The sequence below is a fragment of the Spodoptera frugiperda genome, chromosome 29 (assembly GCF_023101765.2).
Source record: "Spodoptera frugiperda isolate SF20-4 chromosome 29, AGI-APGP_CSIRO_Sfru_2.0, whole genome shotgun sequence".
Lineage (NCBI taxonomy): Eukaryota > Metazoa > Arthropoda > Insecta > Lepidoptera > Noctuidae > Spodoptera > Spodoptera frugiperda.
In genome coordinates, this window is record NC_064240.1 from 12118963 (window position 1) to 12136701 (window position 17739).

At 37.3% G+C, this 17739-nt stretch overlaps 1 protein-coding gene across 1 annotated transcript; it reads right to left on the reverse strand.

Annotated features, from left to right (window-relative positions):
• Window positions 1-210: 210 nt before the first annotated feature.
• LOC118268285 (aminopeptidase N) lies at window positions 211-15160 on the reverse strand. Its single transcript, XM_050706287.1, has 15 exons — window positions 15000-15160; window positions 14140-14239; window positions 10841-11100; window positions 10228-10422; window positions 9647-9802; window positions 9217-9356; window positions 8649-8838; window positions 8236-8386; window positions 7595-7806; window positions 6567-6750; window positions 5876-6077; window positions 4181-4455; window positions 3665-3864; window positions 1396-1710; window positions 211-533 (listed from the first exon to the last, which is right to left on the reverse strand). Exons 2-15 carry the CDS (start codon window positions 14206-14208, stop codon window positions 266-268), a joined length of 2817 nt encoding a protein of 938 aa, XP_050562244.1. The 5' UTR covers window positions 14209-14239; window positions 15000-15160; the 3' UTR covers window positions 211-265.
• Window positions 15161-17739: the final 2579 nt, after the last annotated feature.

Sequence of the window (17739 nt, forward strand, 5' to 3'; positions counted from 1 at the left end):
AAATTTTGGTTACTCACATCTCACATCATAATTTAGAAGATAATAATTATAAATTCTGTTACAATACACATTAATAAAAACGATATTCAAATGAACGGAACGGAAACGGATTTCAAATGAATGTCAATAAACATTCAATCTTCAATTGACTAACCAGTCACCGAATAACAATTGCCACCCAAAAAGGAACAAAAAATAAAACAAACAGCATAACCTATTACAATAAAATAATAATATATTAAATTAAATAAATTACACAATACAATCACTTGTGGATAAACTTGTCATCCTTTACTTCACTACTGGCCAGGTACTTGTCTAACCACGCTTCGATCACCGGCAGGTTTTCTGCCGACCACTTGGCTTCCTCCCTGATGTTCCTCATAGACTTCTCAATGATATGCTCAGCGGACGCGAACTGGCCTTGATGGGTGACATACAGCTGGGAAACCAGCTCCAATCCTTCTTCTGTGGTGAATTGTGACGTGGCTGAGGTGATCAGGTTGTCCCAGAGATTGGTTCTGCTTACGTACCTGTGGGTGATGTTATGTGATGTGAGATTGAATAGCTTTGTAAAATAAGTGAGACTTTTTTTATTAGAAATTGTGATCAATTGTAAACTATTCTGACAAGATCCGGAGCTGCGGACTACCTAACAGGTTTACCGGGTCTCCGGCTCGAAAAGCAGGAGTAGGAACGGAATGGTTTTTAGTCAGTAAGAGTCTGACACTCCTCTTGCCTCGAAGCCAATGGATGATCTTCCCCCTTAAAAAAATGTTGACAAGATGCCTATCTTGATCTTATCTTCACTAGAACGCTTATTTACCAGTAAAAATGCAGAAAAGTCGCATACGTTGTAGTAAAATAATGACATTATAAAAATATTCAATGGACCAATATTAAAAACACTTCTCTAGATTTCCAATAAAATTCCAAATTCACTGACCAAGCTCTCTAAGCAAAAGTTCAGTAGAAGTTGCTCTTTGTTTTGGCGAGTCTCGCTACATCCGAGCATCGAGCAGTAGCTACACGGGATAGACGCAAATGAGGAAAATTGGCGGCTGTGGTGCATAGCCATTAAGTCAGCCCCTACCTGAGCACTCTGAGCTAAACCCTTTGAGTGATGCAAACGCGATTATCGTAAGGCCACGACCACATTGCACGATCGAACATAAGATTTTTGTTTAAAAACTTATCGCGGAACTTGAGATGCTAAGAGAACAGATTTTCTTACTGGATTATACAACAAAACAAACACCTAAAGTGGTGGCCTTTTACGCCACACCAAACACTTCGAGCAATACTTTGTTTGAACATTTTTTGCACCATATTTATGTTTTTCGTTAGGCTTTGTTACCCAACCACTTTGTCTTAAATGTACTGTAGTATACATACCTTTCCTTCAAAACATCCCAGTTGTTGCTGAGGAAGTGGAATAGTGTAGTGTAACCAGTCGCAGATCCAGTCAACATGCTGAAGATTAAGAAGGCATCGGTCTCCGTGAAGTTAGCATGACCTTCAAGCAGTGTTATGTTCAAGAGCCTGTTAATTTTGGCTTCGGATTCAGGGCATCCAGCCAAGGTCTTCAGAAGATAGGTCCTCTCACTCTGCTTCCTCGAAGGGGGGAAGTTTATGACTCTTTGCAGACCAAACTCCCATTCTTTCATGGTACCCCATTTGAAGACCGGACAGATGTACTGGTTGGCTAGGCTGGGGAGCACAAACAAATCAATTTTACTACAGAGCATATTATGAGTTTTGTTATCGGATATAAGCATAAAATGACTTATTTTATTAATTGAAATTATTTGTTTCCATTATTCAATTACAATTTACTCCAAACCTAACGTCATACCTAACTATACAATATACATCATAACAGCGTCGAAACTATCGTCCCTACGCAAAACAGTCGACAAACAGTCAGACAATACAATGAAGATGTTATTATGTGCTTCACTGAACACACACACACACACACACACATGACAATGTTATATGTTTTGTGGAGTCCACTGTTCAGTGTATGGTTAATGGGTAACAATACAGGGTGTAACCACCTTGGTGGCTTAGTAACCCTGCCTATACTATATTTACTGCTATATTATAAGCCTGGAATAGGCAAAAACTTCGAAGGTCGAGGTTTTTGTAAGGCAGAGGCACACGATATTTTTAATGATCAATAGTAGCTCAGAGTATAGTAGACTATTTAATATTGTAAATTAGGGTGTCATAACATCTGTTAGAATGAAAAAAACAATATTCAACTTCACGCCTTTTATCCCCGAAGGCAGAAGTGCACATTACGGCACATAATGGCGCTATACTATGTACACCCTCTTTTCACAATTTGTGTTTTAAGTCCCATGTAATAGGGGGTGGCCCTACTGACATATACTGGGCACAATTCCAGACTCCGTGCTACTACTGAGAAATTTCCGAAAAAAGCTCAGTAATACTTTGCCCGACCCAGGAATCGAACCCGAGACCCCAACGAGGCATCAGTGAAATAAACAATATTATAGAGGAAAAATATTTTAAATACGACTGTGTGTCCCATACCTGTCTACTCTTCGGGAGGATATAAAGCATCATCCCATAATCAGGTCAATGGATTCAAATATGAGCAATTCGTCAAAAGGGTTAAAAAGATAACAGACAAAATTTCACACGTCATGGATATCAAACAGATACGTTCGCATTTTAAGGGTTTCGTCCCCATTCGTGGGATGAAAATGTCCCACTTGAAATACTTTGTAGGTCACGTGCTACATTAGATATTAATTGTGAAACATTTGGAACTGTTCAACACTGGACTGATTAATTATTTTATCGATTGGGGATTATGGTTTAAGTCCAGATATTATACTAAGACATTGTGCTTAATTATGTGCACCTATGCTAGTGGATCGCAAGACATACATAGGTACATAGGTGCATAGGAACACCCATTAGTGATGCTATAAAAGAGACAGAATTAAAAGTACCCTTAACCGACGAGCTTACATGAAAAGACTGATGTCTGTTGATGAAGCGAAAGAGGTGTGTAAGATTTGTAGCCATTTGGCAGTCTATTATCTGCGCCTACCCCATGAGAGACAGGCATGAAGTTATGTATTTAAAATAACAGAAAATCTAAAATCTTTTCTCCACTTCTTCCCTACATTTATCACGAATATCTACCACAGATTTATTATTAAAATAATTTTGTGCGTACAATTTTTAAGTGAGTCAATTAGACGCCGGAGCCTCAAGACGAACAAATTTTAGCCACGGTCCTCGACTAAACTTTGCCAATTTATTATTTTTCTAACTTCTTCCATACTTATTTTTAGAATAATTATCGAAACTTTACATTGTTGTTTTTAAACTTCTTTTAAATTGAAACTTTGGTGATATATATGCTAGTTACTTCGTGTGACTTCACTTGCTTTCCCTAAGGACACGTTATACGTGTCTGCGACGACATTGCTTGAATGCTTTTTGTCTTCGAAGTCAATCCCGTTTCGTGAAAATAAACTATAGTAAATACTTACAACTAAGAAAAGCGATTAGTGCGATTCGAATAAAATATTTTATACTGTTAAAACTTCTCAGAACTAGTAATAATTTCGTTAATTATTTGTTATCATAACACCACTTCATAAGTTTATTGAAAACTTACGGATTTCCCTCATCAGGGTTCTTGGCTTGCATCCACTTGCTGAACTGTTCCTGCGCGTCCCTGATGCAGGGTTTGTAGCCAGCCTGGCAGAGGAACGTCTTCGTCAGGGACCTGAGGTGCTTGCGCCAAGGCTCTTCATCCTCCTTCTCATCTTTGGCCAGTTCCTCATATAGAGGACTAAGGAGTACTCGAACGTATGCCTGAATGAAATTTGAAGTTATAATAACTTGCTGTTGCATAAACATAATGAAAACGAATAAAAATCATTTACTATAAATTGTTGGGGCGCCGAACTTTAATAAATAAAACATAGATTGCAAAAAGATCAAATAATCTCTTGGATCGATGGATAGAATATAAAGAACATCCTTGTGACATTTTTATTTAAAAAACAAAGGATTTGTTTCATTAAGTACCGGAACTCAAAGTAGGAATAATCGTACTATTTCACTAAAATGCCTGCTATTTCGAAAGAACATTTAAAACTAAATGCTCTTATGGTAACGGTATATTTACCTGGAACTTTCCATGCAGACATTGACAAATATGCCTTCCAAGATGATCGATCATGGTGAACACGGGATCCCACACCAGATGGTGTCTCTCGTTCTTCAAGAACAGAGTCATGTTGAAGGCAGTCACGAAGGACAGTTCTCCAGCGTACGCCAGATTCCATGCATCATGGAGGAGCTTGGCTCTCGTCAGCTCAGGGATCATATTCCTCTTGTCGCTTTGCAAGAAGTTGGATAGCAGGTTCCAGTTGTCTTGGTCATAGTTTACTGGGTAAGGGGCTGGAAGTAAAAAAAAATACATTAGAAGCTAATTAAAAAACAATTTGATTGAATGGTGAGTGCAGTCTAAGTTTTAGTGCGAGCCAGATCCGGAGCTGCTGACTACCTAGCGGGTTTACCGGGGCTCCGGCTTGAAATGCAGTAGTCGGTTTTTAGTCAGTAAGAGTCCGACACCTCTCGCCTCGCCCAAGGCGGGAGAAGACATTTGATGATTTTCCGCCATTAAAAAAAAGTTTTAACGTGAATCACTTTTCGTTTCATTTCTTGAAGCCAAACACACAACAAAACCAGTTATCTTAAAACCAAAGACAATCTTACTGTTATAAAATGAATATTTATTCATTAAAATCACCTTCACCCATTAAAATTCTCTAAGATTATAACAGACTTGTCAATTTTAAACACAAAACAGTCGACCGTCATTGAAACTTTGCTCATTCAAAGCGCATTGGGCTTTATTGGAGTCAGAGGTGCAATTAACTCTGGCTCCTGTCAAGATAGTAACAAAGACATGTTAATAATAAACGTGGCCATTTCTATTCCTCTTTAGACAAAGAAACTGTGAAATATATTAACGAAGGAGTTTTAGTAGCGAAGTTTCAGCTCGCTCTAGAATTCTGTTTCGAAATTAAATGGCGGATTCTCGGTGTTATATTTCGGTGGTGCTTTAATATTTTGTCCTATTTCTGGGGGGTTGCGGGTGCTTTTAAAGGATTCGGAAAGTTAATATTAATGTTTATAAATATGAATTGTAGATAAGTAAGTATTGAACTGTGTTGGTTAATAAGACTAAAAATTGTTGAACGTATTTCTTTACAAGAGTTATTAAACTAGTCTTGTCCGACTACATATAACTCAGATTTTTTTAACTTAATGGCGTGTAAAAGAGTTACATTGTAAAATAAATATCATTTATCATTTATAGAAAAAATCACATTGGTACTTGCCGTTGATTACGAACCCTCATGTACGAAAAGCGGGCGTCTTAACCCTCTTGGCCACCACAACTATGTTATATAGATATACCTACTCGCTAATTATGTTATGAATCCAACCCTACAGACACAATAGGGTAGGTAACAAATGTTTATTTTAATGTCCGTCTTGTAGATTATTTTAAAATATGAGATACATATTTTTCATTTTCTTAAGGAAGCAAATACTTATGAAGATTTGAAATATTGCGTGACGTCACTTCTAGTTACGTTCTATACGTAGAAATTACATAGTTAGTTTCCACTCCTAAACTTTGATTCGTTTTATCTAAGTATATGACAAAATAAAAAAAATACGTGTCTAAAATTTTTCCATTACCTAACTGACGGACTAAATAGTTTTTTGATTTTCATACCCCGTCACCATCCCACTACACCATAGTTGAAAATCCAAAGTCTTTCATTGAAAAACGTCACTAACTTACCAATTTCCTCAGGGTTGACAATAATGAACTTGTCTTTATCAGGTATGTTGGGGATGGTGAGTGGTGACCGATCCTTCATCCAGGCTGCTGGAGTAGTGTCCTTCAGGTCCAGAGTACTCTCCTGGGCAATCACCACTGGCAACCACCACGACATCTTGGCAGCTTCGGGAACATCGTGAGGCCTTTCGCGGAGATATACTTTCTGTAAAAGATTAGAGAGATTGAAGTTAAAACGGTATTTCAGTTTTGTCTTTTGTTTAAAGATTCCATGTCTATTTCCCCAATTATTTAAAGTATATATTTTATAATAAAGGTAAACTTTATTATTATATTAATAATACCTATAGAATAGAATAACGAATAGAATAACAAAAATATTAAAGTTAACTAAGAAGCTTCGTGAATTATACAAACAAAAATGTAAAAAGGTACACGTAACGCCATCTGTGACTGAAGTGTGAAACTACGGAAACACTGAACCAACAAGAGGTTGATGAAATGCTATGAAACAAAAAATAAATCTGGTTTTTAAATATATTTCATCTTAACAGATTTAATTACCAACTACATTATTAGTCACAGATTACCGTAAAGTTTGGTCAAATAAACGTATGTATTTCTATGTTAGGTACCTATTCAATCATATGCCGAGTTTTATTTCCAACTTCTACTAGCAAAGTAAACTCCTCACCTGAGTAACAACAGCAGTATTATTGCTGTAATGTCTCTGTACGTTCAGTAGAGGCAGTCTGTCCTTCTCGATCCAGCTCTTGGTCATCGTCTTGATGTCCACACCCTGGGGAATCTTGTTTGCTTCCCTAGCGGCCGCGTTCAAGGCGTTCCAGATGTCATCGCCAGAGAATGTCTTGAATTTGCTGTTCAGGAATACAATAATTCGAATTAAATATGTTGAAACCTATTTATAAAGGTGAATGGGATGTAATACTAAGTAATATTGTGGACGTAAAACAGAGATTGATGTTTTAAAAACAAAATGTACGTAGTAGCTTACCATACAGATCTTAATAGGTACTGAAAACACGTTGAATGTAAAATGGAACCGTAAAATGTAAATAAATAAAGAATTAAGTTTCTACTTTGTATTTGTATGATTATTTCATTAGTAGGTACTGATGAAATACGTTGAATGTAAATACATATAGAATTTCCTAATTTCATACTGGTCTTGTTCGATTTGTATGATTAGTTTTACTTTCCATTGTAAGTTTCTTAAAGCAAATCATACTAATTTGTCTTACTTAGTTTATCTTTAGTTGGGAGAACAAATAAATGTATATATGTACATATAATAAGTAAAAATCGAATGTGTGTACATTCAATGTTTTTTGAAAAAACTGATAGGAAGCAACTTAAAAAGACTCACAGAAACCAAAAAAGGAATTTTTGTCTGTCTGTCTGTCTGTCAGAGTAGAATATTTAGACACCAATAATTAAGTTTTAAAGAAATTACACGCTAACGGAGTCTCGAGCACAGCTTTCTATACTTTACTGCCTGAAAGTCAATATCCGACGCGGACGAAGTCACGGGCAAAAGTTAGTATGAAATAAAACGTGTTATGAATACCAAAAGAACAAAATTAAGTTATAAAGCATCTCATGTATGTGCATGTGAACTTATATGTTTGTAAACGCACCCACAACAGAGGAGAAAATCCTTATGTGGGACAACGTCTAGAAGGTAAAAAAAAAATATCTTACCGAGACTCCAAGAACCTCCAGATTCCATTCTTGAAGGTCTCTTCTCCGAGGGTGTAGTTGAACATGCGGAACAGCAGCTCGATCTTGGTGCAAGCGGTCTCTTGCTTCATGCCAGTGATGCGGGAGTGAGGGTAGCGCTTGCTGAACTCATAGTACAGGGAGTATAGCACGGTGAGGGGCCACTTGCCTTCCATCTCTGAGCCGTTGTTGATCTAACCAGAGAAGTGTGTAATGAGAATTATAGTTTAAGAAGGTAAGAATAAGGTTGAAAATATATTTGATGAAGGGACGTTCATAGTACAGGGAGTATAGCACGGTTTTTATACCGTTTTTCACAGGAAATACATATTATTTACTTTATAACTAAACTTCGTCAAGATGTGCAAAAGTTTGTTGGCGAAAATAGCGAAAAATTTAAATGTGTGATCAATATTCGTACAAAATTGAGCTGGTTACTTTTTTAGGTGATACCATAATCATTAATCCTGCCGTAATTAGTTTGAAAAATAAGAGATAATACCTCATGTAATAAGTGCAGTTCTGAGAGATTTAGAGATCCAACAAATAATTCATAATCACCACTTTAAAGTGAAAAAAAAAATATCAAATTGATATTCCCTAAAATGATGACAATGACCCACCTTAAAAGCGGTAGCAGCAGCGACATAACCGACGAGAGCCTTGTTCAGATGGGCATCAGTCCACCAAGCAGGGGTAGTGAGAGCTCCAAGCCATTGATAGGACAACTCCTGAGCAAGTTGGATGTAGCCACGGCTGCTTAAGTCACTCTCCCTGAAAACAGAATCGAATGAAAATATCGGTCGAATAAGCATGTACATTTTGGAATGAACTATAGATGTTCGCTTCTAGACCGACAAGGTTATTTATTTTATTTCTTTTCTTGAATTTGACTGCCTTTTAATTAAAATAAATGGCTTTAATTCTTTAATGGTTACCTACTTTCAATTAGAACCTAAAATATTTAGAAAAGACGAGGAAAGTCACAAAGTTGGAACTGGCATTCGATTCACAATTTTCTCTAAAGAGGTTTTACCTGAACACAATAAGACCCCAGTTATCAGCAGGCTTGACTCCTTGGTAGTTGGGCAGGGCGACGATGTCCAACCTCTTCAGAGGTAAGGGCACTCGCCAGAAAGCAGCCAACTCTTTGAACACTCGCACTACCTTCTCATTGATACCTTCCAAAGCTTCCAGATACTCGGGACGACCCCAGACACGAATTTCTAGAGGAAAACAAATTCAGTATTCTAATTTGATTGTGGTTAAAAGATTTTGGCTACTTTGCTTTTTTGCGAATTCCAAGGATTCATATTTGACTCAGAGCAGCAGACTGTCTAGTGGATTACCGGGGTTCGAAAAGCAGGAGAAGGAACAGGGTGGTTTTTAGTCAATATGAGTCTGGCACTCTCTCTTGCCTCACCCAAGGCGGTAGAAGTCATTGGAAAAAGTATGAACATTTGATTCAGATCGACTAGTAAAATTACTATCTTTAACACCACCGTCATTTTAATCAAACATATCTATGACTATGATGAAAGATTATCCAAATTATCCAATTACTATTGATCTACACTCTTTAAAGACTGCATTATTTTCCTTACCAATATCATTTCCACTGTTATCCTTAAGTTGCGTAGAGTTGCCCAGCTGCTTCAGGTTGGCTATGACCAAGCCGAGGGTGAACGTAGACATTGGAGGTGTCTTCTCGAAGTGATCACACACCGCGTCCGGTTCATCAGGACTGTTGAGTACATTTTATATCAAATACTAATCATCATATTTATTGTAATTCACATACTGAACAGTAACTTTTTTCGAAATATTTCGGTAGTGTATGGCCTCCTACATAAATGACATCTTCTATGTAGGCTAAGAAATATAATATGTATACTAAATATTGTTCACGAAACATTGCCTGCCTTTAAAGTATTTCTATTAAAGGGACAATTTATGCAGATTTCTGTCGATTACAACTCAGAATCATCAAGTCTTAACATTTATCTCAGATCTGAATATAGTACTGGTACTTACATGTTCTCAGTTCTAGCCACCGGCACGTTGCTCAGCGCGACCATGTCCCTGGGCCGAACTACGCTCAGCTCGAAGGGTGTCTTGTACCCAGGCTCATCAAAGCACGGGAACATACGACGAGCGTTATTCGGCCGCAGTTGAGTAGCTGCTATAATCCTAAACAGGATTGTTATTAAACAGGATTATAGACCGAATCTTCAAAGTTTCGGACAAAACAACTTTAGGAGAACGAGAACTTACTAAAATATTATTGTTTGCCAGAAAAAAATGTAGTTTAGCAGTAATATAAATATTTAAGTTGTTATTAGAATAGACCTTATTTTATAGAATTACTAAGTGGCTACGCCGTTCAATAAGTATCCTGTCACCCAAGTCAACTCATACCCTGTCTGTATACCAAATTTCATCAAAATCCGTTCAGCAGTTTCAGCGTGATTGAAGGACAAAAAAATCACATTTATAATATTAGTGTGATTAATACAACCGTTATTAATGACGGGAATACAGCTCTATTACATGTTCATTCGAGGCAAGTCTTCGGTGTTACAAATTACTTTCTGCAAATTTCTCATCCCACTTACCTTTCTACTTCCTGATCAGTCACATACGTTGTTTTGAAGAACGCTTCAGTCGAAGAAGTTTCCAGATTACCCTTGAAGCTGAACTTCAGGACTCCTGTGGCTCCTTTCGGGACTGTCCTCTCTAGAGAAAGAGTGACGATAGGCTTCTTCGAGTCCATCGACATCTTAGTTATAGATACCCTTTTCTGTTCCTTACTAAAACGAAATTAAGACAAAGCTATAATCACTACAAAGACATCGACACACGCGACATGTCAAGCAAAGCTGATCTTTTTAGCAACGATCTTAAAGTTGATTGTACCTTGTATTTAAAGTAAAACAAAAATTATATATTTATATAACGCAGCACAGGTTGTTTAAGTGTGGGAAAGCCATGCTTCGGCAATAATGGGCCGGCTCGACCGGAGTGATACCACGGCCTCACAAAAAAATGACGTGACTTTTCCCAACAATCCTTACGCACTTGTAACGCCTCTGGTGTTTCAGGTGCCCATGGGCGGCAGCGATTGCTTACCATCAGGTGATTCATCTGATTGTTTACCAGCTTATAACATAAAAAAGTATTTATTTACTTATAATATATAGTATCATACTAATATCCGAATATACTCACGCGTCTCCAGAAAAATCAGCTCTAACTTCAGACTCCAAGAGCTCAATTTCATGTGCGCAATGCAAAATGATCTCGTTACCGTCCATCAACCAGGTCACATTGATGGCTACATGACCTTTGAAAAGACCATCTTCTAAATAAGGTTCTAGGTCCAACTTGTAGCCTGTGGGTACCACCACCTTGTCCAGGCGAGTCTCCATCGATAGACCATGGGCATTGTTCAGGTCTATACTACGAGTTTTGATTATATGGATCGGCACCTAAAAATGTGAAGATGGATTATAAAACGTATAATCACACCATTTGATACCTAAAGTAGAAGAAGTTAAAGATCACAGTCGCATAACTGTGATAAATAAAAAGAGACATTTTATTTTAATATGTGTTAATGTACACACTTTAGAAAGTGTTAGCACCTACATACGGATACTCTATTAAATCGGTTAGAATATAGAAATATACATTAGTCCAGTGCCGTTATAGTTTGTACAGGACATTATGTAACCAAATACCTAAATGCACTAACCCACATAATGGTAATGGACGCACTATATCAGCTAAAACGGTGCATTATATAAAAGTGACGTGCGTCGGTGTTTACCTAATTTTATTCCTGGAAGAACCAAAGTATTTTAGTCAAACTTGTTTTATGTGGTTTTGTTACGTAAAACCTATAATGAATTACCTCATTTCTTATTCATTCATTTATTCTAATTTCTCTATAAATTTTATATTTATTTTCCTAATTTTTGCCTCGTTTACGACTAAAATATTTTTGGTGTTTTGTGTTTTGCAATTTTCAATACATTAGAATTCTGCCTTAAATCTAGTGGATTATGAATCTAGATGAGAAAACCTTTATTATTCAATATAACCTTTTAATGAAAGACCTGCTAAGGATGCTTAATATAACAATTACAATACTAATACCGTTTTTCAAAGGGGTAATCATCCAATAACTTCTTCCGCCTTGGACGAGGAAATGTCAGACTCTTACTTACTAAAAACCAATCCCGTTTCTACTTCTACTTTTCGAGCCGGAACCCTGGAATACTAACACCCTGAGTTATCACTATAAAAACGTGATAATATAGGCATTACTATAAAAAGTGTCCCAAAAAATCCAACCATACTACGTAAATAATTCTTGCCAAACTTGGCCTTTAGTTTGATTTGGAACTCGTCCGTAAGATATACCCAAATAAGCGAGTATCGCTGGCTCATCAAACCGTCGGCCATCGAGCCATATTTAGCGGTTTGTTATGCACATATTTGGTGCACTACTAACTGCTGCTAATCGCACTTAATTAATGACCGATGCCTAATGTTTACTCTCGCTCTGCTATGACGTCATTCCCTGGTAACTTTACTCTGATTTGTCGATCTTGCTGATTTTTGAAGCCGATTGTTTAGCTTGGTTTTATGAAGTTAAATGTTTTTACAGAAAAGTCTGTACAAAATAGTAAAACAATTGGTATTGTGTCTATGTTTCTTCTTATAAGTATGACGTTTTTGTGACATGAATGTTTACTCCTAAAATATGAAATTCTATTGACTAAATGCAAATCTCGACTAATTTTGACTCAGCTGTCGCATATATTTGTACGTAGTAAAGTCTGAACTCGCGAATGTGGCATAATTTTATAAGAAATCAAACAGACCGAAAACCGGCGTAAAACAACGTTTGTGTTGTTTCGTTGTCTGAGTGAGATTACCGGAGGCCCAATTCCCGATTCCCAATCTTCACAGTCCCCGATTCCCCAACAACCTTTAAATTCCCAACCCCCAAAAGACCTGTGCAACGCACTTTTAACGCCTCTGGTGTTTCAAGTATCCATGGGCGGCGGCGATTGCTTACCATCAGTTGATACGTCTGCTAGTTTACCGGATTATACCATAAAAAATAACACCAGTAAACCCTCAATGTCACACCTAATAAATTACAGCTAATCTGTTCTTGGAAAAATTTCAATGGACATACAATAGATGTGGTCACAATTTACCCAAGTAGATCATCTTGATCAATATTTGCTCTGACTTTGACCAGTATCACAACATGCGAAATACCATAACAGTGACGGAATATGTCTTCTATGCTTTGTTGCTGTTTCAACATAGTATTTATCGGGTAGTGATACATTTTAATAAGAAGTCAACCAAGTATAGGAGGCAGGAACTCAAAAAGACTGCAAAGGTAGTGTAAATGAAAGTCACTTCTGAATAGAATGTATGGGGGAAAAAGCCAACCTTTTCCATAGTAACATATTACTCTAATATCTAGGTTGCTGAAGATAATGATAAACAGAAAATTCCTATGTCCCCTAGATGGGGCAGAAGGCGTCCACTGAGGTCTTCCCTGGAGGATCTCTCTACTATACTACCAACAATTGTAAGTACTTTACAAGTTTTGCACGATTCAGGAAATGTGCAAATTCTTGCCAAATATTTCATCGCAAAAACTGACTAGAAAAAAGTGGTTTTATATTATTACGATGATGACACAAACGTACAAAAAAAGGTAACATTTATAGACTTTGGTTCACCTAAAGCGGCGGCGTTAATAAGAAACTGCTATTGTCCGTTATCACTGACTCGTGACAATGATAAAAACAAATATAAAAAACTTTGTACCAGTTTAGAACTACAACTGCGTACACAAAGCTGTGTATAGTCAATAGTCGTTCAATACTTAGCGATAGGCTCGATCATAGATCGTGATTGGATCCTGTTGGGGTCGTGGGTGAGGCTAACCATATATCGCTTGACCTTGGTATAGGAAAGAAGTTGGATCAGGGTGGTTTAGAACCAGTGATGGGATCCTGTTGGGGTCGTGGGTGAAGCTAACTATATATCGTGGCCTTGGTAAAGGGCAGGAATTGAATCAGGGTAGGGTTGCTCCCAACACGCACATGGTGAAAGGTCTCGTTGGATGATGGTGGTAATGATGAGGCTCAACCAGTACCTAATTTTATCAAACCCTATAACGGTAAAACGGGGTTAATAGAAATCAAAGGGTGAATAGACACAAGAATAAGGTGAATAGATGTTAGAACATTTTCCCAACATTTATTCACCCCTCTTCTGTGTCTATTCACCCCTCGAATTCTATTCATCCCGTTTTACGGTAATCGGATTCAAGATCTCATCCTCAATCCACTAACCCACACTTTGATTATTGCATAACAATTCCGAATCGTCTACACTAGACGATCTACTCTACATACGAATAATAGTGAGTCTGTACGGCAATCCGTGTCAATATCAGCTAACAAAGGCAATCAGGATGTGTCGTCACGAACCTTATCCGGCGGCAGAGAGTTCGCGACTCGGAGACACAGGCACACGAGCAGAAGGACGCGGCTGATCATCGTTTCCTTTGACTCTTTCTGTTATTTGTACCTAGAAAGAATAAAATGTATGATTCTTAATCCTCTTCAGTGGATCTGGTGGAAAAGATATTGTCACGAAGAAGAATCTTATGAGATATATAAACTTTAAAACAATAAAATTTCCACATGGCTTACTCGTTTGACAGGCGTTAGTTTCAGATAGACAAGAACGAAAGAATTTGAATAAATACATTTCCATCAAATGATACTGATTGTGATATCTATCTGACTTCTTAACAAATCAAGGTGGTAAAGCCAAAAATAATTTTCATCGTTAGTAATTTGCTTTCTACGCTTGAGAGTTTGCTTTCACAACCTACCAAAAAGCAATATGTGGACCTTATAACCTTTCTATTCGCTAGTTTATATAAAATCATTAAAAACAAAAAAGTAAATGTGGATCCAATACTAAAGAGCAAATTAATCTGCAATACTTAAACAAAACTCATTATGAGGGTACTTAAGAAAAAGATACTCCCGTAAAATCCCATATTTCAAGACAAAAATTAGAATGATTACTCTAAATCACGTGTCAGCAAACCAAACACTTGAAGGACATAACAATACAATACACTAAAGAGGTTACTGGTCCACAATAGTAACCTCCTTTCCTTTGAGGACATTTAAAAACCGAATAGAAAAAAAAACAACGGATTCTTCTTTCAAAATCTTCTTGGAGGGAACTGAAGAGAATTGTCAAAAACTATTTTGAATTAGGAAGGGATTAAAAAATATTAAAAAGAAAAAATATCCAAGGAGGTTTGACTTACGTGTTGGGTTGAACCCGTGCAGATTGCCACTGTAGTGTCCCAACGTCGGTCCCCCTCAATTGTATACAGGATATGCCTCATTTGCACTGACGACTCAACTCTTGTGAACCTCTTATATCTAATATTGCTAATGTTATTTACGCGTCAGATTGTACCGACAATTTGTTTTCAATGCTCCTATCACGCAATATTCGTGAGGATGAGTTATGGAGAATGCGGGAAGGACGTGACATCTTGAGACTATTTTGGGATGTAGTTTAGTTGGACTACGGGTTGTGGATAGGAACAGCGTAATGGGTGCTGTCCCACGGTTACCTACGTCAGAGATGGAACCATTATTGAAGGACTAAGATTTTAAAGAACTTTAACAGTATCTCATCTTAAAAACAATATTTTTTGTTCAACATATTTGTTGGACATTGAAATAATCAATATTATGATTACTAGAAAAACTAGGGTGTATTTTGTTTTCTATAAAACATCCGAAGCCGCAGGCAGGGTACTAGTTTAGTGCACTTCTCGTCCACGGAAGTGCGGTATTTAAGAAGTCCACATACTTGTTTCTATCCACAGGTGTCTAGAAGATACTCGAACTAGAACCTGTCTGATCTCTCAATTAGGTACTCTTGCCAAGCAAGGTGAATTTACCTCTAAAGATCGATGTTTCGGGGAATGACTTAAATTCATAGCTTTGGTTACTCCTTGTTCGTAAATATGCCGTGACAGTCTAGTACTGGACTATGGGTCTCCTCTGGGTGAGCTGGTTTACCATGCTTCCCCAGCTTTTATGTGGGGGATCATCCAATGACTTCTCTCGCCTTGCGTGCGATTAGAGGTAGTGTCAGATTCTTACTGACTAAAAACCACCCCGTTCCTACTCCTGCTTTTCAAGCTGGAGCCCCAGTAACCCGCTAGGCAGTTCGCAGTATAATTCCCCAATGTGCTTGGCACATCAAAATTGACAGCATTGATGGTATCATTAAAGACTACCTGACGATTCCCAAATACTGTACTATAAAAAATTACAGCTGCAATATTCTAAGCTTAACAACGTTGCTATCTAAAACAGTATTTTCGTAAATATCCTGTACCGTACGTAAAACATTGGAAATGGAGTGTGTGGGAGTGGAATGTATTTGAAAGTGCCTATCACAGTCAAACAGTTTCGTTCCAAACGAGTACAATCGACTAAATATCTCATGTGCAGACTGAAATAACAAATATTCTCCGATTTATTTAGTTAAACTCGGTTTATCGTCAATGAAATTGCATTTACGTTTTTCGGGTTTCCGTTGGTAAAACGGATTATTCTACGCGTTTTTTAGAGGAAAATGTACAAATAATGAAGCGCTTAGTATTATAATTACTTATTGGGAATCACTGAATTATTGGGAACGGTCTGTTTGACTAATTCACGAATATGGACACGGAACTTTTTTACGTTTCATCAAATTTAATTGTTTGATCATGTTCTATATTTTATTATATTATCTTTTATGCAACAGGGGGCAAACGAGCATATGGCTCACCTGATGGTAAGCGATTAGCGCCGCTCATAGACACCGGCAACACCAGAAGAGTTACAGGAGCGTTGCCGGCCTTTTAAAAAGGAATACGTTCTTTTCTTGAAGGTTTGAAGGTCGTATCGGTTAGGAAATACCGCGGACAACAGCTCATTCCACAGTTTTCTTGTGCTAATTCATCTAAGCTTATTTTGGCTGTAAATAGCCCCTAGAAATATCGTCTCAACATTATCCAAAGCCACATCCTTACACTGCCTGGTGGTACTCCGTACATTTAGTCGATAGTACATCTGCCATAAGCATGACATATTTAAAGGCACATATCGCCGGCGGAGGTGAATCCGGCGGCATTCCAGCCAAAATGTTATCAGTAAAATGTCGCTGGAAATACGTCTGCATTACTTCAGAGTTTGAGGCATCCTCACATCATGTGGAATACAATTTATACGTAGCTTAGTAACTGTACCTAGTTACAATGTAGGCACTTATCAAAATTGAACCTTTCATATTTAATAGGAGATCTAGGATTAAAATTACAATTGTATTTTCTAAGTATAGGTTCATATTTTAGTGCCGTTTTCTGTTAATGTAATTTATTTATTTCAATCCATGTTAGCATAAAAAAAATACATATCTCATTTACAACAAAATACTTTATTAAGTAATTACTAGCGCATTTGCTCTAACCGCCGTACTCAGAGTCACTTAATGGTTACTAACTATTCCTTACAAACGAATTTATACCGTAAGCAATTGCTAAGGACTGGGGGAAGTAATCATTAAATGACTCTGAGTACAGCGGTTAATGCGTGTGCTACGTGCCACATGACACACACGAGAAAATATAAGACGCATTACTAAAAGAGCATCTTAAAAAAAAACCTTTTTTTATTCAACGACATTCATCAAACTTAGATAATAAATATTATCATAACTAGAAAAACTAGGGTAAATTTTGTTTTCTATAAAACAGTCGCGGGCTGAGTACTAGTTTAGTGCACTATTCGTCCGTAGAAGTACGGTATTCAAATAAATAGTCCCAATACTTATTCTAATCCACAGCTATCTAGTTACTAACGCATCTATTGCCTTTAATGTGTGTGCTACGTGCCACATGACACACATGAGAAAATATAAGACGCATTACTAACAGAGTGGTCTGGACACGTAATACGTTAAGAAGCTCAGCTTATAAAGCCATAACTGATAATTCCTTA

What these genes read in the sequence shown, in the direction of transcription:
- LOC118268285 (XM_050706287.1), bottom strand. Translation starts at nt 14,208, where the DNA reads ATGATCAGCCGCGTCCTTCTGCTCGTGTGCCTGTGTCTCCGAGTCGCG. An exon ending in ACTGATCAGGAAGTAGAAAG is followed by an intron (nt 9,803 to 10,227) that starts GTAAGTGGGATG and finishes AATCCTGTTTAG; the next exon opens with GATTATAGCAGCTACTCAAC. An exon ending in TGGGATGTTTTGAAGGAAAG is followed by an intron (nt 534 to 1,395) that starts GTATGTATACTA and finishes CATCACCCACAG; the next exon opens with GTACGTAAGCAGAACCAATC.